The sequence below is a fragment of the Lepus europaeus genome, chromosome 14, assembly GCF_033115175.1.
Source record: "Lepus europaeus isolate LE1 chromosome 14, mLepTim1.pri, whole genome shotgun sequence".
In the NCBI taxonomy this organism is placed as follows: Eukaryota; Metazoa; Chordata; class Mammalia; order Lagomorpha; family Leporidae; genus Lepus; species Lepus europaeus.
Window position 1 is genome coordinate 86,163,891 of NC_084840.1, and position 27,154 is coordinate 86,191,044.

At 40.6% G+C, this 27,154-nt stretch overlaps 1 protein-coding gene across 1 annotated transcript in view; it reads left to right on the plus strand.

Annotated features, from left to right (window-relative positions):
• Positions 1-8,594: 8,594 nt before the first annotated feature.
• LOC133773502 (uncharacterized) overlaps positions 8,595-27,154 on the plus strand; it is a 38,367-nt gene continuing 19,807 nt past the window's right edge. The window contains exons 1-4 of the mRNA XM_062210817.1: positions 8,595-8,680; positions 11,212-11,314; positions 14,354-14,949; positions 26,003-26,095. Coding sequence (XP_062066801.1) covers positions 11,256-11,314; positions 14,354-14,949; positions 26,003-26,095 — 748 coding nt within the window. The 5' untranslated portion in view covers positions 8,595-8,680; positions 11,212-11,255. The remainder of the gene's footprint in view (positions 8,681-11,211; positions 11,315-14,353; positions 14,950-26,002; positions 26,096-27,154) is intronic.

Here is a 27,154-nt window from a genome sequence, read left to right on the forward strand (position 1 = left end):
AATGAAATGAAACAACTAGTGGAACAGGAAATTGCGATAGTGAAAAAAAACCTCAATGAAATGAAGAACTCAATAGATCAAATGGCAAACACATTAGAGAGCCTTAAAAACAGAATGGATGAAGCAGAGGAGAGAATATCGGAATTAGAAGACAGAGAACAGGAAAGGAAACAGTCAAATCAAAGAAAAGAAGAAGAAATCAGAAATCTAAAAAATACTGTCAGGAATCTACAGGATACTATTAAAAAACCCAACATTCGGGTTCTAGGAGTTCCTGAAGGCATGGAAAGGGAGAAAGGATTAGAAGGCCTTTTTAGTGAGATACTAGCAGAAAATTTCCCAAGTTTGGAGAAGGACAGAGACATCCTAGTACAGGAAGCTCAGAGAACCCCTAATAAACATGATCAAAAGAGATCCTCACCACGACACGTCGTAATCAAACTCACCACAGTGAAACACAAAGAAAAGATCCTAAAATGTGCAAGAGAGAAACGACAGATTACTCTCAGAGGATCTCCAATTAGACTTACAGCTGATTTCTCATCAGAAACCCTACAAGCCAGGAGAGAATGGCGAGATATAGCCCAGGTACTAAGAGAGAAAAACTGCCAGCCCAGAATATTATATCCTGCAAAGCTCTCATTTGTGAATGAAGGTGAAATTAAGACCTTTCACAGCAAACAGAAATTGAAAGAATTTGTCGCCACTCGTCCAGCCCTGCAAAAGATGCTTAAAGACGTGTTACATACAGAAACACAGAATCACGGTCACCAATATGAAAGAAGGTAAAGGAAGGAAACCTCAGAGCAAAAGATCACAGGAATCTCAAACCAGATATTAGAAAATATCTTTGGCAAATGGCAGGGCAAAGTTACTCCTTCTCAATAGTCACATTGAATGTTAATGGCTTGAATTGTCCAGTTAAAAGACACCGATTGGCTGATTGGATTAAGGAACAAAACCCATCCTTTTGCTGCTTACAAGAAACCCATCTATCCAACAATGATCCATACAAGCTGAGAGTGAAAGGCTGGAAAAAGATATACCACGCCAACAGAAATGAAAAAAGAGCGGGCGTAGCCATCTTAATATCGGACAACATAAACTTTACTACAAAAACTGTTAGGAGAGACAAAGAGGGGCACTATATAATGATTAAGGGATCCATTCAACAAGAAGATATAACGATTATCAACGTATATGCACCTAATTACAGGGCACCAGCTTATTTAAAAGACTTGTTAAGGGACTTAAAGGGAGACTTAGACCCCAATACAATAGTACTGGGGGACTTCAATACTCCACTCTCAGAGATAGACAGATCAACAGGACAGAAGATCAACAAGGAGACAGTAGATTTAAATGACACTATAGCCCAAATGGATCTAACAGACATCTACAGAACATTTCATCCTACATCTAAGGACTTTACATTCTTCTCAGCAGTACATGGAACCCTCTCTAGGATTGACCACATACTAGGCCATAAAGCAAGTCTCAGCAAATTCAAAAGAATTAGAATCATACCATGCAGCTTCTCAGACCACAAAGGAATGAAATTGGAAATTGGCAACTCAGGAATCCCTAAAGCACGTGTAAACACATGGAGATTGAACAATATGCTCCTGAATGAACAACGGGTCATAGAAGAAATTAAAAGAGAAATCAAAAATTTTCTGGAAGTAAATGAGGATAACAGCACAACATACCAAAACCTATGGGATACAACAAAAGCAGTGTTAAGAGGAAAGTTTATATCAATAGGTGCCTACATCAAGAAATTGGAAAGGCACCAAATAGATGAGCTTTCAAGTCATCTCAAGGATCTAGAAAATCTGCAGCAAACCAAACCCAAACCCAGTAGGAGAAGAGAAATAATTAAAATCAGAGAAGAAATCAACAGGATTGAATCCAAAAAAACATTACAAAAAAATCAGCCAAACGAGGAGCTGGTTTTTTGAAAAAATAAACAAAATTGACACCCCATTGGCCCAACTCACTAAAAAAAGAAGAGAAAAGACCCAAATCAATAGGATCAGAGATGAAATGGGAAACGTAACAACAGACGCCACAGAAATAAAAAGAATCATCAGAAATTACTACAAGGACTTGTATGCCAGCAAACAGGGAAATCTATCAGAAATGGACAGATTCTTGGACACATGCAACCTCCCTAAATTGAGCCAGGAAGACATAGAAAACCTAAACAGACCAATAACTGACACAGAAATTGAAACAGTAATAAAGGCCCTCCCAACAAAGAAAAGCCCAGGGCCAGATGGATTCACTGCTGAGTTCTACCAGACATTTAGAGAAGAACTAACTCCAATTCTTCTCAAACTATTCAGAGCAATCGAAAAAGAGGGAATCCTCCCAAATTCCTTCTATGAAGCCACCATCACCTTAATTCCTAAGCCAGAAAGAGACGCAACATTGAAAGAGAATTACAGACCAATATCCCTGATGAACATAGATGCAAAAATCCTAAATAAAATTCTGGCCAATAGAATGCAACAACACATCAGAAAGATCATCCACCCAGACCAAGTGGGATTCATCCCCGGTATGCAGGGATGGTTCAACATTCGCAAAACAATCAACGTAATACACTACATTAACAGACTGCAGAAGAAAAACCATATGATTCTCTCAATAGACGCAGAGAAAGCATTTGATAAAATACAACACCCTTTCATGATGAAAACTCTAAGCAAACTGGGTATGGAAGGAACATTCCTTAATACAATCAAAGCAATATATGAAAAACCCATGGCCAACATCCTATTGAATGGGGAAAAGTTGGAGGCATTTCCACTGAAATCTGGTACCAGACAGGGATGCCCTCTCTCACCACTGCTATTCAATATAGTTCTGGAAGTTTTGGCCAGAGCTATTAGGCAAGAAAAAGAAATTCAAGGGATACAAATCGGGAAGGACGAACTCAAACTATCCCTCTTCGCAGATGATATGATTCTTTATTTAGGGGACCCAAAGAACTCTACTAAGAGACTGCTGGAACTCATCGAAGAGTTTGGCAAAGTAGCAGGATATAAAATCAATGCACAAAAATCAACAGCCTTTGTATACACAGGCAATGCCACGGCTGAGGAAGAACTTCTAAAATCAATCCCATTCACAATAGCTACAAAAACAATCAAATACCTTGGAATAAACTTAACCAAAGACGTTAAAGATCTCTACGATGAAAACTACAAAACCTTACAGAAAGAAATAGAAGAGGATACCAAAAAATGGAGAAATCTTCCATGCTCATGGATTGGAAGAATCAATATCATCAAAATGTCTATCCTCCCAAAAGCAATTTATACATTCAATGCAATACCCATCAAGATCCCGAAGACCTTCTTCTCAGATATAGAAAAAATGATGCTGAAATTCATATGGAGACACAGAAGACCTCGAATAGCCAAAGCAATCCTGTACAACAAAAACAAAGCCGGAGGAATCACAATACCTGATTTTAGGACATACTACAGGGCAGTTGTTATCAAAACAGCATGGTACTGGTACAGAAACAGATGGATAGACCAATGGAACAGAATAGAAACACCAGAAATCAATCCAAACATCTACAGCCAACTTATATTTGACCAAAGATCCAAATCTAATCCCTGGAATAAGGACAGTCTATTCAATAAATGGTGCTGGGAAAATTGGATTTCCACATGCAGAAGCTTGAAGCAAGACCCATACCTATCACCTTACACAAAAATTCACTCAACATGGATTAAAGACTTAAATCTATGACCCGAAACCATCAAATTATTAGAGAGCATTGGAGAAACCCTGCAAGATATAGGCACAGGCAAAGACTTCCTGGAAAATACTCCAACAGCACAGGCAGTCAAAACCAAAATTAACATTTGGGATTGCATCAAATTGAGAAGTTTCTGTACTTCAAAAGAAACAGTCAGGAAAGTGAAGAGGCAACCAACAGAATGGGAAAAAATATTCGCAAACTATACTACAGATAAAGGATTGATAACCAGAATCTACAAAGAAATCAAGAAAATCCACAACAACAAAACAAACAACCCACTTAAGAAATGGGCCAAGGACCTCAATAGACATTTTTCGAAAGAGGAAACCCAAATGGCCAACAGACACATGAAAAAATGTTCAAGATCACTAGCAATCAGAGAAATGCAAATCAAAACCACAATGAGGTTCCATCTCACCCCGGTGAGAATAGCTCACATTCAGAAATCTACCAACAACAGATGCTGGAGAGGATGTGGGGAAAAAGGGACACTAACCCACTGTTGGTGGGAATGCAAACTGGTTAAGCCACTATGGAAGTCTGTCTGGAGATTCCTCAGAAACCTGAACATAACCCTACCATACAACCCAGCCATCCCACTCCTTGGAATTTACCCAAAGGAATTTAATTTGACAAATAAAAAAGCCATCTGCACATTAATGTTTATTGCAGCTCAATTTACAATAGCTAAGACCTGGAACCAACCCAAATGCCCATCAACAGTAGACTGGATAAAGAAATTATGGGACATGTACTCCATAGAATACTATACAGCAGTAAGAAACAATGAAACCCAGTCATTTTCAACAAGATGGAGCAATCTGGAAAACATCATGCTGAGTGAATTAAGCCAGTCCCAAAGAGAAAAATATCATTTGTTTTCCCTGATCGATGACAACTGAGCGCCAAAGAGGAAACCTGTTAAGTGAAATGGACACTATAAGCAACAATGAACTGATCAGCTCCTGTCCTGACTTTAGATGTACAATGTAATACTTTATCCTTTTTAGTATTTGTTGTTGTTGTTGTTGTTCTAGTACTATTGGTTGAACTCAGTAATTAACACACAATTATTCTCAGGTGTTTAAATTTTAACTGAAAAGTGATCCCTGTTAAATCTAAGAGTGGAAAAAGAGAGGGAGGAGATGAACAATTTGGAACATGCTCAATCGGACTGGCCGCAAATGGTGGAGTTAGAAATGTGCAGGGGATTCCAACACAATTCCATCAAGATGGCATGTACCAATGCCATCGCACTAGTCCAAGTGATCAATTTCAGCTCACAATTGATAGCTCTGATAGGTCTAAGAGTCAAAGAGATCACACAAACAAGACAAGTATCTGCTAATACTAACTGATAGAATCAAAAAGGGAGAGAAAGATCCAACATGGGAAGTGGGATACACAGCAGACTCATAGGATGGCAGATGTCCTAAACAACACTCCGGCCTCAGAATCAGCCCTCAAGGCATTCAGATCTGGCTGAAGAGCCCATGAGAGTATAGCAGGCATGGAAAGCCAAGATATCATGGGAAAAAAAAAAAGACCTAAATGAATGATCTCTGTGAGTGAGATCCCAGTGGAAAGAACGGGGCCATCAAAGAAGGAGATACCCTTCTCCGAAGGGAGGAGAGAACCTCCACTTTGACTATGACCCTATCGGAATAAGACCAAAGTCAGCGAACGCTAAAGGCTTCCATAGCCCTGGCAACTCATGACTAGAGCCTAGGGAGATTACTGACGCCATGAACAGGAGTGTCAAATTGTTAAGTCAGCAACAGGAGTCACTGTGTACTTACACCCCATGCGGGATCTGTCCCTAATGTGTCGTCTAAAGCCAAGTGATGCTATGACTGGTACTGAAACAGTATTTTTATACTTTGCGTTTCTGTGTGGGCGCAGACTGATGAGGTCTTTGCTAATTATATACTGAAGTGATCTTCTGTATATAAAGAGAATTGGAAATGAAAAAAAAAAACAACAACCTGGTGTTAAAATGGAAATGGCATAGAAAACTAATTATTTTGAAAAAAAAATTATGTGGGATCTCTGTCTTTAATGTGCTGTGCATTGCTATTTAATGTTATAATTAGTAATCCAATGGTAGTTTTTTCACTCGATGTTGCTATGGGGGCAAAATGTTGAAACCTTTACCTAATATATACTAAATTGATCTTCTGTATACAAAGAGAATTGAAAATGAATCTTTACATGAATGGAAGGGGAGGGGGAGCGGGAGGGGGGAGGGTTGCGGGCGGGAGGGAAGTTGTGGGAGGGGGGAAGCCATTGTAACCCACAAGCTATACTTTGGAAATTTATATTCATTAAATAAAAGTTTAATAAAAAAAAAAAAGTAACACTCAAACACAGCCCTCTTCAAAAAAAAAAAAAAAAAAAAAAAGACCATATTATGGGGCCAGCGCTGTGGCTCACTTGGTTAATCTCCCGCCTGAGGCCCTGGCATCCCATATGGGCACCAGGTTCTAGTTCTGGCTGCTCTTCTTCCAGTTCAGCTCTCTGCTATGGCCCAGGAAGGCAGTGGAGGATGGCCCAAGTGCTTGGGCCCCTGCACCCGCATGGGAGACCAGGGGGAGGCACTTGGCTCCTGGCTTCAGATTGGCACAGCGTGCCAGCCATAGCAGCCATTTTGGGGGGTGAACCAACGGAAGGAAGACCTCTCTCTCTCTCTCTCTCTCTCTCTCTCTTTCACTGTCTAACTCTGCCTGTCAAATAAAAAAATACCATATTATGTTATTTGGCATCTTATTTGTATCCTATCTTTAGTGCTTTCTTAGCTGTTTCGGTTTATTTTTTCATATGAACTTTATAATCCATTTGTCTTGTTCAAGACCAGAAACATAAAACTCTTCTAATAATTTTACTAATATCAAAGGAATTTTATAAACTAACTTCAGGATAATTTACATATTTATAATACTGAGTATCCTTACTGAAAAAGATGTTATGAGGAAAGGCATGTGGCACAGTGAATAAGATGCCACTTTGAACACCTGCTCTAGTCCCAGGTCCTTCCACATTTCAGCTTCCTGCTAATGCACACCCTGGGAGGCAGCAAGTGATGGCTCAAATAGTTGAGTCTCTGCCACCCACATGAGAGACCTGGATGGAGTTCCCGAATCCTGGCTTCAGCCTGGCCCAGACCTGGCTGTTGAGGGCATTTGGGAAGTGATCCAGTAGATGGAAGATCTCTTTTTTCCTGTGTCTCTCCCTTGTCTCTGTCTCTGTACCTTTCAAATGAAAATGAAGTTGACAACTCAATGTTTACAAAAAGGACATGATACTTTTTTTCTTTGTTCAAGTCTACCTTTGTATTTTGAGGAATGTTCCAGCAGTTTTCTCCGCATTGTATGGTTGCCAGCGTGGGGAAGACTCCTGGCTTTGTTCCACTCAGCTCCGGATGTTGTGGCCTTCTGGGGAGTGAACCAGCAGATGGAAGACCTCTCTGTCTGTCTCTGCCTCTCTCCGTAACTCTTTCAAATAAATAAAATAAATCTTTTTAAAAACAGGCCAGCCTGGGAAACACAACTTCAACTCATACTTTCTGATTAATTCCTTCACCAAATGTTAATGTCTTCATCAACGGGATGCTGCCAAACACACAACCAAGAGCTGTGGGGATATAAAATACAAGACATACATCCTCTATTCAAGGCTCACACCAGCACAGGTGTTGAAAAGACATCAGTCAACAATAAATGAATGCTCCAAAATGGCATAAGTAAGTTAAAATTGAGATAATAATCACTTTAATTTCTGAGTTCCACACAACTCCATGCAACTACTACAATGGCTTTGAAAATAGTTCCTAACTAATTAAAAAAAAGAATGTCTTAAAAAAAAAAAAAAGAAAGAAAATAGTTCCCAATGAAACAGCATGTTTCCCCAGTGAAATCTTTCTCTGGTCTAATCAAAGACCGCCAAGCATAGAAGGGCTTTGAAAAAATCACCTGTGTAACTTAAATGAATCATCATCACATCTCCTCAGGCAAACAGAAGTGAGGTGGAGACATGGCTAGGGCAGGACAGGATGGCTCTTGCACCAACTCCCTGTCTGCCACCTGCTGGTCACTAAAAGAACTGACAGCCTTGGCTTGGGCTGTGGATAATGGCCCATGGGCCCTCCTACTTCCACAAAAGGCTCTAGATGTGAAAGGTGAGATGCTCAACAAGGCAGGGGCTGCTTTGTGGAAACAAGGTAAAAGAGGGAGTCTCATGACTTTCTGAGACACCTTGTGAAAAGATTCTTTACGGAACTCCCCCCCCCCTTTTTTAAGAAAAATAGCAAAGAGAATGTGCTATATATATATATATATATATATATATATATATATACATATATATATACATACATATATATAGACAGGCAGAGTGGACATTGAGAGAGAGAGAGACAGAGAGAAACGTCTTCCTTTATTGTTGGTTCACCCTCTGATGGCCGCCACGGCCGGCGCGCTGTGGCCAGCGCACCGTGCTGATCCGAAGCCAGGAGCCAGGTGCTTCTCCTGGTCTCCTGTGCAGGTGCAGGGCCCAAGCACTTGGGCCATCCTCCACTGCACTCCCAGGGCACAGCAGAGAGCTGGACTGGAAGAGGGGAAACTGGGACAGAATCCGGCGCCCTGACCGGGACTAGAACCCAGTGTGCTGGCGCTGTAAGGCGGAGGATTAGCCTATTGAGCCGCGGCGCCTTATATATTTTGATTGGCACAACACACACTGGTGGGTGCTGTAAGGAATGGTGGCATTAATTTCATTCTTTCTTCCCCATAGAGATCCTTTCCAGGTATCCAGGAGCACCTGAGCAGGAGTTGAGACTTGGAAAGTACCAGAATGTTTTGTTGCTGTGACCAGGGCAAAAGAAGTCACCAGTGACATTGACAGGTGAGTACAGGTCAGTAGTGGTTATGCCTTCCCCCTCCCAATCCTTTTCTTCGACCCCAGTCCAGACAGAGAGAAAACACCCAGAACAGCTGCCACCATACCCAGTGAGTAGAGTATTTCATGGCGGGTCCACATGAGCAGCCACCTGTAGTCAGGAGCTAGAAATCAAGCAGAAACTCTGAGGTGAGGCATAGGAATTTAACTGGTGTCCTCACTGCTAGGCCAAGCACCTGCTCCAACAACCTTAATTGATGTAAAATACAGACAGAGAAGAATGGGACTTCCTTTTGCAATCAAAACGAACAAAAGCACACCTTAGGGCCTTATGAATTTCAGAATGTCAATATCTAGCCATAGTTCCTTGTCTAAGAACTTTATGGAAGGCACACTCTGGGTGACCCTGACTTCTCAGTGAATACCTCTGGCTCCCTTCATAGAATATTTCTCTTTCAATTACTGGGAGCTTTTTTGCCATTTTCCTCCTGGAACACTCATAGATTACAGTGACTGACCCAGAACCTCCAAAAAGACATTTCAATTATCAAAAAACTTCTGAGCTCTTGCAGGGGGAACTTGACCACTGTGGTCATTTATCTGCCTTTCTCTTGTAACATACTGTCTACTCAGAATTCACCAAATAGTTCTCTGGGTCATGGGAGCGGAAGAACGCTCTCACATTCATTACTTTACCATTTGGCACTTGCTATCCTTTATACTACTGAGAAATCTTCCTACTCTCTTTTTTGATTTGCTGAAGGGAAACCCTATGGTTTATTATTTACCTCCAGTTAAAAAGACTATTGAGGTTACTGGAAGTCCTTTAATCATTTTATTATCTTCATGAAGAAGTTCAATGTCATTTGATGGTCCTATAAGTGATCATTCCAAGCCACTTTATTTGGACATTTTCTGTGTTATCTATTAAATCTCTGCTGTTGGCATTTTTAATTGAGGGTGCCTGCATGTCACTGTGAATGTAAATGATATCTATAGCATGGGTAATATGACCATCACAACAGTATTTACCTAAGAAGGATCACTGAAGCACTTGTGGCTCAAGTCCTGGTTTCATCCTAACTTCAGCTTCCTGTTAATGCACACCCTGGGAAACAGCTGCTGATGGCACAAATACTTGGGTCCCTGCTACCCATGTGGGAGACCTGAATTGATTTCAAGTTCTCTGTCTCTCTGACTTGGAAACACAAATTTAAAAATGAATTTATGCTAAAAAAAAAAAAAGAAATGGAAGTGAGGGTGTCACCATATCACCGGGTGTCATTCCGTTCATGAATCATGTCTTCGTTCTTTGTAAAGTATGTGTTTTTCATAGTATTACATTTTCAGGGTGGTTAAATCCACAGAACATACAATTCACCATCTGAACCATTTTAAAGTGTATACATCAGTGGCATTAAGTATGTTTAATTGTTGTACATCCATCTCCAGAACCTTTTCATCTGTCCCGTGTGCAACTGTATCCATAGCCCCTCCTGCCCTGAGCCCCTGGCAGCCTCCACTGTACTTCCTGTCTCTATGAATTTGACTACTGTAGGCACTTTATATATGTGGAATCATAGAGGGTTTATCTTTTCTGACTGGTCTATTCACTTAGCTTAATGTTTTCAAGACTCATCCATGTTTTATATGAGCAGCCTGTGTCAGAATTTTCTTCCTTGGATATACCATGTTTTGTTTACCCATTCATCTATCCCTAGAAATTCAGGTTGTTTCCTCATTTTGGCTCATGTGAATAATGTTGTGAACAAGGGTGTGCTAATATCTATTCAAGACTCTGCTTTCAATTCTTTTGAGTATATACCCTGAAGTGGAATTACTTGATCATGTGGTAACTATTGTGCTTTTTCTATGGAAAACCCATAGTGTTTTTAATGGCCACAGCTTTACGTTCCCACAAGCAATGTGCAAGGGTTTTCATTTCTCCACATCCTGACATTTGTTGATCTTTTTAAAAGATCAAAGTGTCAGCTTTGAAGATGTCTTTAGTCAAACCAAGATAAAGGAGACAGAAAGACAACCATTCTCTATTTTCCCATGTACTGCTATCACAAAAGGATTCACTTTCATTTTTTAATAGAGCATAGGCATGGCCACCAATAGCCATTACTATAAATGACATGGGATTTTTCTATTTGGTGATACTCATTATATGTGACTATATACCAACTGGTATGGAGAGAGCCGAGAAGCACTACTTCCAGGCATCAGGGCTCTGGAGCCTGGCATGCCATGTAGATCTGTGTGATTGAATGGGGATATGTTCTTTAACCTCTCCACTCAGTTGTCTCGCCTGTAAAGCTGAGATCATAATCACACAGCCATCATTGTGCTGTCATGATGACTGAATACAGTTTTATTTCTAAAGTGTTTGGAATAGGACCTAGCCTAAACAAGCCTTAAACTATACAGTAAGCATGTAAGAACTCTTTTGTGAGACTCAGGGATCTGGGGCTTTGCTCAGAGCCTGAAACTACCTAACTGTAGGTGTTTCCCTCTCTGTGATTCTTTTAAAGCTGGCTGGAAAATTTCTTCTCCCTGTTCAACATCTTCAACTGCCATGAAGAGTGTGTTCCATGCTCCAAACATCCAAATGTACGGAATTTTTAGGCTCCACCGGTAAATTTTATTTATTTATTTATTTATTTATTTATTCATTCATTCATTCAATCAATCAATCTATCAAGAGGCAGAGACAGAGATATAGAAATAGATTTTAAAATAAATAAAAAGACAAAGGCTGGTACACAGGCACACAGAAAGATCTTCCATCTACTGATTCATTGCCCAAATGTTCACCACAGCTGAGATTGTGCCCTGCTGTAGAGTGGAACCAGAAATTCAATCCTGGTCTCCCATGTGGATGGCATAGACACAAGTACTTCAGATGTTACCTGCTGGCCAGCGCCGTGGCTTAACAGGCTAATCCTCCGCCTTGCGGTGCCGGCACACTGGGTTCTAGTCCCGGTTGGGGCGCCGGATTCTATCCCGGTTGCCCCTCTTCCAGGCCAGCTCTCTGCTATGGCCCGGGAAGGCAGTGGAGGATGGCCCAAGTCCTTGGGCCCTGCACTCGCATGGGAGACTGGGAGAACGCCTGGCTCCTGGCTTCGGATCAGCACGATGCGCCGGCCGCAGCGGCCATTGCAGGGTGAACCAACGGCAAAAAGGAAGACCTTTCTCTCTGTCTCTCTCCCACTATCCACTCTGCCTGTCAAAAAAAAAAAAAAAGAAAAAAAAGAAAAAAAAAACACAGATGTTACCTGCTGTCTCCCAGGGTTAGCATTTGCAGGGATCTTGAGTAAGGAACAGAGCCAGGACTCGAACCAGGCAGTCTGATATGGGAAACACAGGCATCTCAAGTGGCACTTGAAACAATGTGCCAAACACCAACCCTAAGGGTAAAACTTTTAAATCTTTAACAAATTTAAATTTAAATCTTTAAAAAAATGTAAACTTTGGCCGGCGCCGTGGCTCACTTGGCTAATCCTCTGCCTATGGCACCCGCACCCTGGGTTCTAGTCCCAGTTGGGGCGCCGGGTACTAGTCTCGGTTGCTCCTCTTCCAGTCCAGCTCTCTGCTGTGGCCCAGGAAGGCAGTGGAGGATGGCCCAGGTGCTTGGGCCCTGCACCCCATGGGAGACCAGGAGAAGCACCTGGCTCCTGGCTTCGGATCAGTGCAGCTGCCAGTTGTGGCAGCCATTAGTGGAGTGAACCAACGGAAGGAAGACCTTTCTCTCTGTCTCTCTCTCACTGTCTATAACCCTCTCTCTCTCACTGTCTAACTCTGCCTGTCAAGAAATAAAAAAAAAAAAATTTTTCATTGTAAACTTCAATCTTTCAAATTAAATTTCAGGAAAATGTGTCTCACTCCACAGGTTTCAGCTATGGACATATTTTCTTGGCAACTACCACATTCTCCTTCCTTGATTCCTTTTCCTCATCCAGATCCCTGATTTGTTTCCATTTCTTCAGTCCCCCAGTTGCAAGGAAGTACTAATAACACAGTGAATTAATCAAATGGGTGATCAACTCCAAATACATCTTACTATGGTAACTTCCCACGCTGTAAAACTGTAGCCTTCCGGTGACTTGGAAATACATTTGGCAGAAGAGTGGGGAGTAGTGGCTACAGTGTTGTAAATATCAGGCTTCACAGCAAGGAGATGTAGTTTGGATGCCCCTAACATCTTCTGCATGGGCAGTCGCTCTCAGCATCCACACACCTGGTACCCCGGTAGACCGGATCTTGGTCCTTTCTGTTGAACAACAGGGCAGGATGTATGAGCAGTGTAATTTTCTGATTATTCCCACCCGTTATTCCCAAGGATTCTAATGGACAGATGGTCCTAGTAAGTTGATTTTTTTTTTAAAGATTTATTTATTTATTTGAAAGTCAGAGTTACACAGAGAGAGGCAGAGAGAGAGAGAGAGAGAGAGAGAGAGAGTTCTCCCATCTGATCGTTCACTCCCCAATTGGCTGCAATGGCCAGAGCTGCACTGATCCAAAGCCAGGATCCAGGAGCTTCTTCCAGGTCTGCCATGTGGGTGCAGGGGCCCAAGGACATGGGACATCTTCCACTGCTCTCTGAGGAAATAGTCAAGAGCTGGATTGGAAGTGGAGCATCTGGGACTTGGGCCAGCACCCATATGAAATGCCGGTGCTTCAGGCCAGGGCAATAACCCACTGCACCACAGCGCCGGCCCCTAGTAAATTGATTTATAATGTCAAAACTGCTTCATGGAAGATGAATAACTCAGGATTTTTTTAAGTTGCATATAGAAGATGTTGAGATCTGAAAGTACAATTGAGCAAATGGTGGTTGAAAAAATGTGAATCTGTTGTGTTTAATACAAGATCTGTTGTGTTTAATACACAGATCCTTAAAATTGTGTTCCTTCTGCTTGCAAGTATAAATGTATGTGTGTTTTGCATTTAAAAACATACAAACTAGAAAAACATGTAAAGAATCAAAGTCTAAAACATAAATATTTAATGTTAAGAATTGAACTTTTGGTGTGTATATTGTAAATTTTCAAAGAATGTGTGTATATATGTATATATACATATCTAATCAGGTGGGAATTTTCTTCTGACAAATTATCATATCACACGTATTATGGTTCATTTTCTGGTATAACACAGAAATTTCTTCTTATAGTTCATATTGATTAACTGATCCTTGGTGATAGCTATATGATATTCCACTATTATCTCAGATGTACAACAGTTTAAGCATTCCTCTATTTATAGACATTTTGATTATGTCTAATTTTTCTCTACAGCAAATGTTGCTGAAACTAACATCTCTTTACAAACGTTTTTGCAAGCCTAGACTTAGTCTGGAGCTGCTAGATAAAAGTATAAACATTTGAACTTTTCAAAGATCTTGTCAGACTGTGCTCCTAAAATGCCTTCTGAACTCCTACCTTCACCCTGTCATGGGTTCCTAGGCATCTTTTATTGTTATGCAAAATATTTAGAGGATTGTTTGAAGGCCAACATGCATATAACAAACAGTTCAATATACCTTTCTGGCAAGGACAGGATGTAGGTATTGCTGCCCTCCCTAAACCATGGCTCATGCAATCTGATTTGGTTTTTTTGTTTCCTCTCTGGTGCCCCTGGCATGAATTCACAACTCCTCCACCTCATCTTCAGTTTGTCCGAAATGAAGCAATGGATCTACAAACTCATTGGTCTCTTCTTCAGTTATCTGTCCTGGGCTTTTGGTGTGAGCCTTGTCAACAGCAGATCCTGGCGCGTGTGGGAATTCGACAGCCAGACTGTGCCTTTTGTGTTCATTGGATTTTGGGAAGCCTTCTATTACGAAAAAGTTAACATCGCTGGTTCAGTAACACAGGTGCCGATGCATAGCCCTATCAATGGCAGCTGGGTCATTTCGACTGAGATTGAATATGGGCGGGACCTGATATTGTTGCCTAGCTTTATGAAGACGACTGTTCTGATCTTCAGCACAGTGGCCATTCTGGTCAGCTGGATCAAGGCACCATACCTAGAGTTCATCCAAATGTGTTACAAAGTATCTGTCTTCTTCCTTTTCACCAGCTGTGTCTGTACCTTTACTGTAGTGATCTGGAATTTCACTGTGGATTTTTATGGACAAAGCACTCTTGACTTTCCCCTTAACTTTCCTGTTGACAAAGAAATCCTGATAAGGAAACACTTCAGCTTTGTGTTTCCAGTAGGAATCTCAACAGCCACTCTATCACTAATAAGCACCATCATGTTTCTCTGTGAGTTATGTTTAGCTGTCGGGGGCCAGCATATGACCAAAACAATCAATCTTACTGCTACTGGACTGTCCAATATAGCCGAAACATTGGATCAAGTTCACTCAGGAGTACTTTTAAACCATGCAGCTAACAATTACTTGATGTTAAAAAATCATATAAGTTGTAAATCTGTAACAGAAAAATGTTGTTTTAACATTACTAACAATGTGCCCTATATAGAGTCTGTTATTGATAACCTTAGGAGTAAAATACAATACATGTTTATTACTAACCCCCTAACATTTGGAGGGTTTCAATGGATTCATTGGTTATTAATGTTGACTGGACCACTACTGCTTTTCCTACTTGGTATGGGATGTTTTCCTTGTGTTCTGCATTTTATGCTGACTTCACTACAGTCTGTATGAACTGACATTCATCATTATTTGTAATCACAAATAATTAATATTTGGCTGTATGTTTCATCTCTCACCTAATGTTGGGCTGGAATGGTACTCAGAGACGGGTAAGACGCTCAGCATCCTGTACCAACCTAAGACAGGGCTCTAGGCCAAACTGCCAGAGTTACCGATGACGGGTAAGGACAGAGATGACTGAGGGCAACCTAAGACAGAGGCCATTCTCAATTAAATAAAAAAGGGGGAGATGTAGGCAGCCCATAAACAAGTCATAGACAAGTCAAGGTCAGTCTTGGCTTGTGAAATTCCTAAAAGGAAAAAAGGTCACCTATTCCCATGCTCCAGAAGAATGATCAAACAAGAATGCTCCGAGTGGCAGTGGATCAGCATATCCATTCAGGAATCTTATTACTAAACCAACGGGTCAACGTTCTCCAGGAAGAACTGAATCTTAGACGGGGATGTGGGGAACCCCCTGCTTGGTTCAATCTGTTGCGCTTTGCGCTACTCCGTTTACCTGGCATAACTATACTCGTCTTGCTAATTTGTCTCGCTCTTTAGGTGCCACCTTAAACCATACCTGGAATAGTAATTTCACTCGTTTGCTGCGTGAACTACGGCAAGAGATTTGGGTTCTTAACACAACTGGACACAGATATTTGGTCCCCATTCGAAGTCATCGCTACAAAACCTCCCTCCCCTGCAATACAGCAGGTGTTTCTTGGTTTCTTGGACCAGTAGCCAGAGACGGGTAAGTGCCTTGAGGGATGGCATGCAACCTAAGAAGCGGAGGGCTGAGACTGCTCATGCAAGTCGACCCTCTGGCAAAGACGGGTAAGCTGCCACTCCGCTCAGGGGCGCCTAAGACAGGCGCTGGTCCTAAAGTAAAAAAAGGGGGAGCTGTGGGGAGCCGGCCCCCACAACCTCTGTCTTCTGCCTGCCTGTAGACTGATGTGAAGTAATACAACCAAACGTTCCCACCGTTCCAATGTGCGCAAACAGAGAGGCTATCAAAAGGACAGTACATACCCTCTAGGACACTCTAAAACAGGGGGCTGCAGTATGTGATATGCCGTGGAAGCCTCGGTCTCTCTCTTCCTAACTGCCTCATTGACCGCTTGCTCCTACACTGTTCTTAGGGTGGACCGGTAGTTAACGACGGGTAAGCACTCGCAGGCTTCTCTAGCAACCTAAGACAGAGGGCAGGACATGCTTCCTATATCCTTGATGACGGGTAAGCAGAGTAAGCGCTGCGGGGCACCTAAGACAGGCACGAGTCCACGCCATTCAGCGTTTAACGCGAGGGACTTGTGGGGGATGGATCCTCCCCCGCGGCCCTCTGGACAGTGTAGACACCGGTTACCATAAACACCAGGCCATTCTTGTACAAACAAGAAGGGGGAGATGTCGGGGGCCAGTGGCCCTGGCCCGACATGAGATGCAGCAGGCTGAGGCTGTCCCTTATCTAATCCTGTTTCCTGCGCTTATTGTCCTGATGGCCGAAGGCACAAGATTTTTCATCCCACATTCCTGCAGGCAGAATGTGACTTCTGATGAAGGTCTATGATGTTCTTTGCTCTATCTGCAGAGCTTGTACCCTGACCATTGCTACTTTGTAAACTTGCTCTGTTCCTGTGCTATGCATGATTACACACAATGAATGTTATCTGTATGGGGCCTGGGGTATATATCCTTGTGTTTCTTGGTGCTCACTGCTGGAGGCTGAAGAGTTTCTTCAGGGAGACTGCCTTCAGTCCCTCTCGCCGGGCCCCCTACTTTGGCCTGGAACGCGATGAGGCAATAAACGTGGTGATGAATTGACTGAGTGCTGCGTGTCTCCATGTGGTTTGTCGGGTGGCCTCCGACATTTAGCAGAATGGCTGAATTGAGTAAAACCCCTGCCTGTGGACGATCATTCAAAAGAGAAGGTCTAAACTGAGGGCTTTCTCAGTTTTGGAAGTTTTGGAAGTTTTATTAATTTTTGGAAGGCTGCTGGTAGAAATTTCTTGAAGAAATTTTCTGCATACAGAAAATACTGTGGCTATTATCTACACATTAAATATAACACATATTTGACTCTTGTAGTGTGTGTCTCAAGCTTATATTCTCTTCTGTTCCAATCTGTAAAGCTACCCACCTCTGAAGCATTTCTCTTCTTGAAATCTGCAGGCAAATATCTTCTGTACACACACTGCCAAAAACCAAAAGCAGGGGAAAGTACTGGTGGTATAGTGCAAGCATGCATCAGTGAGCACAAGCAACTCCGTGTTGAATGAGAGTTTATAAAAAAAAAAAAAAAAAAAAAAAAAAAAAAAGCTCATATATGCCGCGGACCGGCTCTCGCGGAGACACCGACCGAGGGAGAACGAGGGGTGAAGGCTCTTAGGAGAATCAGGAATCGGCGGGGAAATGACAGACAGACACACACATTATGGGTATGCTGCTGCGATTTATTGTAGTAAGGCTTGGGTTTATATAGTAAAGGACAATGCTACAGGCAAATGTTAAACTTTTATCACAAAGGTTGACAAAATGAGTTAAAACAATGATGTCATATGAGTGGTTTTATGAGGAACATAGTGGGGACATTGTTTTTAGACAATTTACTGAGGATGAGAATTGACCTTTGGCTTAGTTTTGTTTTATGAACTGTTTAGGGGAATTACTGCCCAAGGTTTTGCTTGCCTTTTTAGATACTTGGAGATAACTTCCGAGCAATCTTAACATTTTTCTGTCACTATGATGGGAACCTAATGATATGTTTTGACTTGCATTCCTAGCTCCCTCGTAAACAGCTTTAGTAAACAGAGGGGCAAAGATTGTTTGAATTTCTCCATAATCTTATGGGAAACGTTAACTTTTTTTTCTTGATTTTCTTGTTTCTGATAATTGTGAGAGCAAGCAGTAAAGTGTAAACACAGCTGGTAGATAATGCATAATGAGATCATCAACAGAGCAGAGACACAGTGTCCCCAAAGTCAGCAAGGACAGTCTTGGCTTCCATAATGTGAGTCGGGGGTCATTACAACCGCGGACTGCACAGGAACCGCCTGAGGCTCCACTCCACAGAGCGCTAACCTCAACCCTGCAGCTTTAGACCCCCAACGCAGCAACATCTTGCTACGCGGGTATCACAGCTGTGGGCGTGGCAACCTATGTTTTCACTCTCGCTTAATTAGCAAATTGCATGGCAATGCCTTCAAGTGTGCCAGAAGGCTGGAAGGAGAGGACAGAAGATTTGTGATAGTTACTTAGTTGATCTCCCTTAGGACCTCCCCTTCCCATTGGGTAAATTGCAAATGCAGTCTCCTCTCAGGATCGTAGCAAGTCCTCCTGGTCAGAGGAGGGAGATGTCCTTGCTCATGGGTACCACAGTGGCATTTGTGAATAGGGTAGGCCTGAACAGTTGCATTAGGATTTCACCAGTCATTGCATTTTGGGAAATAGTGTCTAACCTTCTACTTCACTGATCCTCCCTTGGCTAAATAGACAGACTTGAGATATTGAAGCATAATTGTGCCTCGGTGTGCAGAGGTGTCAGTCAGGGTTTACGCAGTGTAGGTATGTTTGTCTGCCTTGTCCAGTGGAGGTTCAGGGAGAAGTGGAAATGAGTGTGTGCCATCTGAGAGTAGTTACAAATCTATTGACTTCCACCAGGAGATGCCGGTGACTCCGGGAGTCATTATCAAGAGTGTTTTCCTACATGTAGTAGAGGAATGAGGTGAATAGACAGTGATAACCCTATAGCCTTAGCACCTAGCATAGGCACACTGTAGGTATCTGAAAACATTCGCAGAATGCATATAAGGCAATGGGAAGCAGACTGTTTCTGGTGGCAAAGGCTATCTGATGCTGTCAGGAACCCCTGACTATGGTTCCACAAGGAAAAATTGTCACTGTGGGTGGGAGTGTTGTTGTCACTCTCCTGAATCTGACAAACCTAGGGGAAGAGCCACCCCACCCCACTCTGTCCTGAGCATCCTCTGAACTGGGGAAAAATGCCTCCTCCCTCTGGCATGCCCTGGCTAGGGTGTCACATCCTTAAATAATTTTCCACTTTAATAAATAAGAAGAGTTTCTCTTGATCTTTTAGTAACTCATACCTGGATTATGTTAACTGATTTTAAATTGTTGAGCAAGTCATGCATCTTCTATTTGGAGAGCAATTTTCTCCCTTAATGATTTTCTCTGTGAGCCTTCAGCATTCTGTGCAATTCCTGGTATTTAGATTTGCTGTTATTCACAGCCCGTGGACATTGTCATTGCTGAGGTAAACTCCTAGTCAAGAAATGTGCGCCAGCATCATTGGTTCTCTTTTAGCTTTTTCCTGTACCTTTAGAACAATTTAGTATTTCAAAATTTCTTGCTAAGATACCAAGAGTTTGAGAAAAAAATAGATCATTCTTCAATCAGCTTCAAAGTAGGTCAGTTTGGGAACGACCGTAATCGTGTTTGACATTTTGCTTTAAACAAAGTCACACATTGCTAACAACTTAAATACACTTTCCTCTGCAGAGACAAGATAAAAAAATGGACTTGTTTCCTTATGGGGGTGAGGTTTGCTATGTAAGCTGCACTTCCTCATAGAAAAAAGGATGGGAGAGAGCTTATAAAAACAGGATGCTATTGCCTGTAGCTGGTCAAATGATTTTCCTTTCATTCAACTGAGAGACTGGATCCCTGCAGACTGCAGAAAATTCTGGTTCCAGTCAGACTCCTTCTCACACATCTTTTGAGTTCTTTTTCCTCTATCCATTGTTCAAAGTGTGCTCCTAGACCAGCGCTGTGGCATGGTGAGTAGAGCTGCTGCCTGTGATGCTGGCATTGCACAGAGGCACTGATTCTAATCTGGCTGCTCCAGTTCCTATTCAGCTCCCTGCTAATATGCCTCTGAAAGCAACAGAGGATGGCCCAAGTCCTTGGGCCCCAGAACACTTGTGGGAGACCCAGAGGAAGCTCCTGACTCCTGGCTTTGGACAGGCACAACTCAGGCTGTGGTGGCCATTTGGAGAGTGAACCAATAGGTGAAAAATCTTCCTAAATCTATATATATGAATTACATGAAATTTGTTTGCCTTAAATAAGGAAAAGTATTTTCAAGTACATTATAGTTACTATTGGTCTTTTTTATTTTCTTAAAATTTTTATTAATATAAAATTCAATATTTTATTTACTATATTATCAATATAATATATTAATATAAAATAATTTTATTAATATAAATATTTAGTGTATTTCATAGGTGCAATTCTAAGAAGATAACCATAATGATCCCCCTCTCTTTCCCCCTCCCTCAATCCCCATCTTTCCTTCCTTTCTTTTTTTTTTTAATCTTTGCAAAACCATAATTTCAGTCCACTCTATTATCACAGGTTTAATGAACAACTAACCATAGTATTCAACAAGCAAAAAAATAAAAGCACTATAGTTCTACAAGAGTAAAAGCAACAATCAAATCTTAAGATGTCCTTCTCATTCCTACATTTTTTGTATTCTACATTAACTACTACATATCAGAGAAAACATGATATTTGTCATTTTGAGACTGGCTTATTTCAGTGAACATAATGGTTTCCAGTTGCACAAATTTTGTTGCAAAAGATCGGCTTTCATTCTGTATTTATTGTTGAATAGTATCCCACAGTGTATACAGACCACATTTTTATCCAGTCATCAGTTGATGGACACCAGGGTTGATTCCAGATCTTCACTATTGTGTATTGAGCTGCAATAAACAAGGGGATACAAATAGCTATTTCATATGCTGATTTCATTTTGTCTGGTTGATTTTCAGGCGTGGAATGGCTGGGCTGTATGATAGATCTGTTTTCAGATTTGAGAGGAATCTCCATGCTGTCTTCCAAAATATTTGTACTAGTTTACATTTCCACCAATAGTGTACCAGGGTACCTTTTCCCAACATTCTTAGCAGCATTTATTATTTTTTAATTTTTGTGTGATAGCCATTCTAACTGGGGTGAAAGGAAACCTTATTGCATTTTTTATTTGTATTTCTCTGATGGCTAGTGATTCTGAGCGTTTTTCTTGCATCTGTTGGCAATTTGTATTTCGGCCTTTGTAAAATGCCTGTTTGTCTTTTGCCATTTCTTAACTGAATTGTTTGTTTTGTTGTTGTTGAGTTTCTTGAGCTGTTTACAGATCCTAAATATTAGTTCTTTATCAGTTGCATAGTTTGCAAATATTTTCTCCCATTCTGTCAGTTGTCTCATGACTTTGTTAAGTGTTTCCTTTTCAGTATAGAAAGTTCTTAGCTTGATGTATTCTTATTTGTCTATTTTTACTTTTATTGCCTGTACTTCTGAGGTCTTTTCCAGTTCATTGCCTGTAGCATTGTCTTGCAGAGTTTTATCAATATTTGGGTAGTATATACATTTTGATGATATTAATTCTTCCATCAATGAACATGGAAGATTGTTCCATTTTTGTTGTCTTCTTCTATTGCTTTCTTTAATGCTTTATAATTTTCATCCTTGGTAAAATTTATTCCTAGATATTTAAATTTTTTTTAGCTATTATGAATGGTACTGATCTTACAAGTTCTTTCTCAGCCTTAGCATTGTCTTTATAACTCCTGAGAGTTTCAATAGTCTCTTCATGGAGTCTTTTGGTTCTCCTATATACAGAAACATGTCATCTGCAAACAGGGGTGGTTTGACTTCCTTATTCCCCATTTGTATCCCTTTATTTTCTTTTTCTTCCATAATGGCTCTGACTAAAACTTCCAGGACTATATTAAATAGCAATGGTGAAAGTGGACATCCTTGTCTGGTTCCAGATTCAATATTATGCTGGCTGTGGATTTGTCATATAGTCTATTCATTATGTTGAACAATGACCCTTTTATACTCAATCTGCTTAAGGTTTTTTTTTTTATTAAAGATTTATTTATTTATTTGAAAGTCAGAGTTACAGAGAGAGAGAGAGGCAGAGGCAGAGAGAGAGAAAGAGATCTTCCTTCCAATGGTTCACTCCCCAGTTGGCCGCAACGGCCAGAGCTGCGCTGATCTGAAACCAGGAGCCAGGAGCCTTTTCTGAGTCTCCCACATGAGTGCAGGTGTCCAAGGACTTGGGCCATCTTCTACCGCTTTCCCAGGCCATAGCAGAGATCTGGATCGGAAGTGGAACAGCCAGGACTCAAACCGGTGCTCACTAGGGATACTGGCACTATGGGTAGTGGCTTTACCTGCAAGGCCAAGGGCCGGTCCCCTGCTTAAGGAAATTATATTTTGTTAAAATCTTTCTCTGTATCCATTGAGATAATCATATGGTTTTTATTATTCAATTTGTTAATGTGATGTATCACATTTAGTGATTTGCATATGTTGACACTTGGTCCTGGTAAGTGATATTTCTGATGTGTTATTTGATTCTATTAACTAGTATTTTGTTTAGGATTTTTGCATCTATGTTCATCAGGAATATTGGTCTATAGTTTGTTTTCTTTGCTGTATCTTGTTCTGATTTTGGAATTAAAATAATGCTGGCCTCATAGAAGAAGTTTGGGAGAATTCCTCCATTTAATTTTTTTGAATAGTTTGATAAAAATTGAAATTATTTCTTCTGTCAGAGTTTTGTAGAATTTAGCAGTGACGCTATCCTTTTGGGCTTTTCATTGTTCGTGTGCTCTATTGGTCTATTTATGTTTTCCATGTCTTCATGCCTCAATTTTGGTGCATTGCATGTGTCCAGATACCAATTCATTTCCTCTTTATTGTCCAGTTTGTTGGCATATAGCTGTTTCTAGTAATTTCTGATTTTTAAAAATTTCTGTTGTATCCATCATTGCATCACCTTTTTCATATCTGCTTTTATTAATTTGGGTCTTGCACCCCTTTTTTGCTTAGTTGGGCCAATGGTATATCAATTTAGTTTATTTTTCTTTTTTCAAAAACAGCTCTGTTTCACTGATCTTTTTTATTTTTTTTGTTCCAATGTTATTTACTTCTCTAATTTTAATGATTTCTTTCCTCCTACTAATTATGAATTTGGTTTGCTCTTGTTTTTCTTGGTCCTTGAGGTGCATTATTAGATCATTTATTTGATACCTTTCCATTTTCTTCATGTAGGTGCTAACTGCTGGAAACTTACCTTTTGACACTGATTTTGCTGTATCCCATACATTTTTATATGTGGTGCTGTCATCTTCATTCATTTCTAAGATTTTTTAAATTTCCCTTTTCATATCTTCTTTTTTTAAAAAAAGATTTAGTTATTTATTTGAAAGGCAGAGTTACAGAAAGGCAGAGGAAAGAGAGAGAGAGAGAGAGAGAGAGAGAATGTGTCTTTCATCCACCAGTTCACTCCCCAAATAGCCTCAATGGCTGGAGCTGGGCCAATCCGAAGTCAGGAGCCAGGCATTTTTTCCCGGTCTCCCAAGTGGGTGCAGGGTTCCCAAGGACTTGGGTGACCTTCCACTGCTCTCCCATGCCATAGCAGAGAGCTGAACTGGAAGTGGAGCAGCTGGAACTTGAACTGGTGCCCATATGGGATGCTGGTACTGCAAGTAGCGGCTTTACCATCTATGCCACAGTGCCAGCCCCTGCTATCTTCTATGACCCCTGTTCATTCAGGAGCATGCTATTCAGTACCCATGTGTTTGCATATTTTCCAGAGTTTTTTAAGTTGTTAATTTCAATTTTTTAAAAAGATTTTATTTATTTATTTGAGAGGTAGAGTTACAGACAGTGAGAGGTAGAGAGAGAGAAAGGTCTTCCTTCCATTGGTTCTCAGTTTTTTTTTTTTTTACTTTGTGGAGACTTCCTTTTATGGACTTATGTATGGTCTGTCCTAAACAAAGTTCAATGCAACTATGAGAAGAATGTGTACTTTGTAGCTGTAAGATGAAATGTTCTGTAAATAAATATCAGTCACCTTTTTATTCCATAGTGTAGATTAGCTCTGTTATTTCTTTGCTTATTTTTTGTCTAGTTGATCTGTCCATTGATGAAAATGGGGTGTATTAGTCCCCCATTATTATTGTATTGGAGCCTATGTCTCATTTTAGATCCATTAATATTTGTTTTACATAGCCGTGAACTCTGGCATTAGGTGCATATACATTTACTATAGTCACATCTTCCTGTTGAATTGATCTCTTGATCATTGCATAATGTCTTTCTTTGTCTCTTTTAACACCTTTTGTGTTACAGTCTATTTTGTTTGATGTTAGAATAGATACACTTGCTTATTATTGCTTTCTGTTAGCATGGAATGTATTTTCTCATCCTCTCACTTCAGTCTGTGTTTATCTTTGTGAGATATGCTTCTTGCAGGCAGCAAATAGGTGGATTGTATGTTTTAATCATTCAGCCATTTTATTTTTTTAATTTATTTATTTATTTTTTTTCATTCAGCCATTTTAATGGAGAATTTACATCATTTACATTCAAAGTTATTATTGATAAATAATAACTTGGTCCTGCCATTTTTCTGTGAATATTCCTATTGAATGTTTTGGATTTCCTTTGTACTTTTACTAGATTTTCTGTCTTCACATTCTTCCATGACTATCTTTCTCTGTTTCCATGTTTAGCACTTCCTTAAGTATCATTTGTGAGGCTGGATGAGTGGTGACAAATTCTTTCAGTTCTTATCTGTTTTGAAAAATATTTATTTCATGTTCATTTATAAATGAGAGCTTTGCTGGGCACAGTATTCAGGGTTGACCATTTTTTTTCTTTTGGGACTTGAATTTTGTCTCTCCATTCTTTCCTAGTCTGTAGGTTTCTGATGAGAAATCACCTATTAGTCTAATTGGAGATCCTCTGAAGGTAATCTGGCATTTTTCTCATGTACATTTCAGAATATTTTCTTTATGCTTTACTGTTGAACATTTGATCATATTGTATTGTGGTGAAAATCTTTTCTGATTATGCATGTCCTAACATGAGTTCTATGTGCTTCCTGTACTTGGATGTCCTGTTTTTCTCCAAATATTGGGTATTTCATAGTAACTCATAGATCTTGAACACTATTTTTGACTTTTCCTCTTTTTCTGCTTCTTTTTTGTCTGAACAAGATATTTTCAACAATTTATCTTCTAACTCAGAAATTCTTTCTTCTGCCTCACTAATATTCTTGCTGTTGTTGTCTTCATTTGTGTTATTATGTCATTTTTAAGACTATTTTTCAAAATGTAGTATAATAAAATAAAATAGTGCATCATTGGCTTGAATTTTGAAATGCTTAATACTGACTTTTTTTTTTGACAGGCAAAGTGAACAGTGAGAGAGAGAGAGAGAGAGAGAGAGACAGAGAGAAAGGTCTTCCTTTACCATTGGTTCACATCCCAATGGCCACTGTGGCCAGTGCGCTGTGACCAGCGCACCGCGCTGATCCGAAGCCAGTAGCCAGGTGCTTCTCCTGCTCTCCCATGAGGGTGCAGGGCCCAAGCACTTGGGCCATCCTCCACTGCACTCCTGGGCCACAGCAGAGAGCTGGACTGGAAGAGGAACAACCGGGACAAAACCGGCGCCCCAACCGGGACCAGAACCCGGGGTGCTGTTGCCACAGGTGGTGGATTAGCCTAGTGAACCTCGGCGCCAGCCAAGTACTGACATTAATAGCATTGGTGATGGTGTTAGTGATGGTGGTTTTGATGATGTTGTTGACTGTGGTGGTGTTCATATTGGAGGTGGCGATGGTGTTAATGCTGTTGGTGATAGTGATGCTGTTAGTGAGGATGATGGTGACAATTTCACTGTTGGTGTTGATGATGTTAGTGTTGGTGGGGTTTTTTTTTTTTGGTGGTGGTCATAGTTTTGCTGTTTGTGATGGTATTTCTGATGGCAGTTTTGATGAGATTGATGATGCCATTAGTGATGGTGATTATTATAATAATAGTATTGGTGATAGGGTAATACTTGGCCATTTGGCCTCACCCATTTCACACAGAGCAGGGCTATAGAAAAGGCTAGATGCCAATGCATATGTCAAAGGGTGTGTACTCCACAAGGAATCTAAGAACCAGGTATATGAATTTATCAAGGAAGACAGGCTCAATATTTAGCTAGATGTACAATTGTTGGCAAGCAATGCACTAAAAAAAAAAAGTTATGATCACCTGAAATTGCTTTTCATTTTGTACATTGCATCATTAACTCTGTCTTTTTTTCCCCTCACTCCTCCTTCCCCCAACCCTGTGACCTGCAAAGTATGGTTCTAGGGAGATAAGATGGCCTCGTACTCTTCAACGACAGTCTCTCAAGAGGCATTCTCTGATCTTGTTCCAGAAGTAATATGTGTCTCCTAAGGAGTTTGGATTCATCTTGTCTATCTTCTTGGCCTGTCACTCATTCATTTTCTGTTTAGAATGTCTTATAACCGTCAGACCCCAGTCTGCAGCTTGCCTCTAAGGAATGTGTACAATCTTCTGTTTGTTTCTTTTTTTCTCTGCCTTTCACCTTGCTCTGACTTCATCATTCATTTCATTCTCTTTGAAGTCCATGGATTGTTATAAGCCTTTTTAGACATTTTGGAAAACATTAAGGTGGTAAGGAACGGATGTGACCTAAATTCAGTGCCAGTGTACATGACAGGGAAGGGGACTAATCCGAAGTAGCATGGTTTCTGCACAAAATGCTTAGTCCTCATCTCCTTTTCTGTTTTTTTTTTTAAATTTTATTTTAATTTTTAATCAGTTTCTAACAGATTCAATATGGTGTATAGATACAATTTTATGAACAGAATGATATTCCCTTCCTCCCTCCCTCCTCCTCTTCCTTCCACACTCCTCTCTCCCTTTCTTTCTGTCTTTTTTTAGTTTTTGAGATAGCATGTTTTAGAT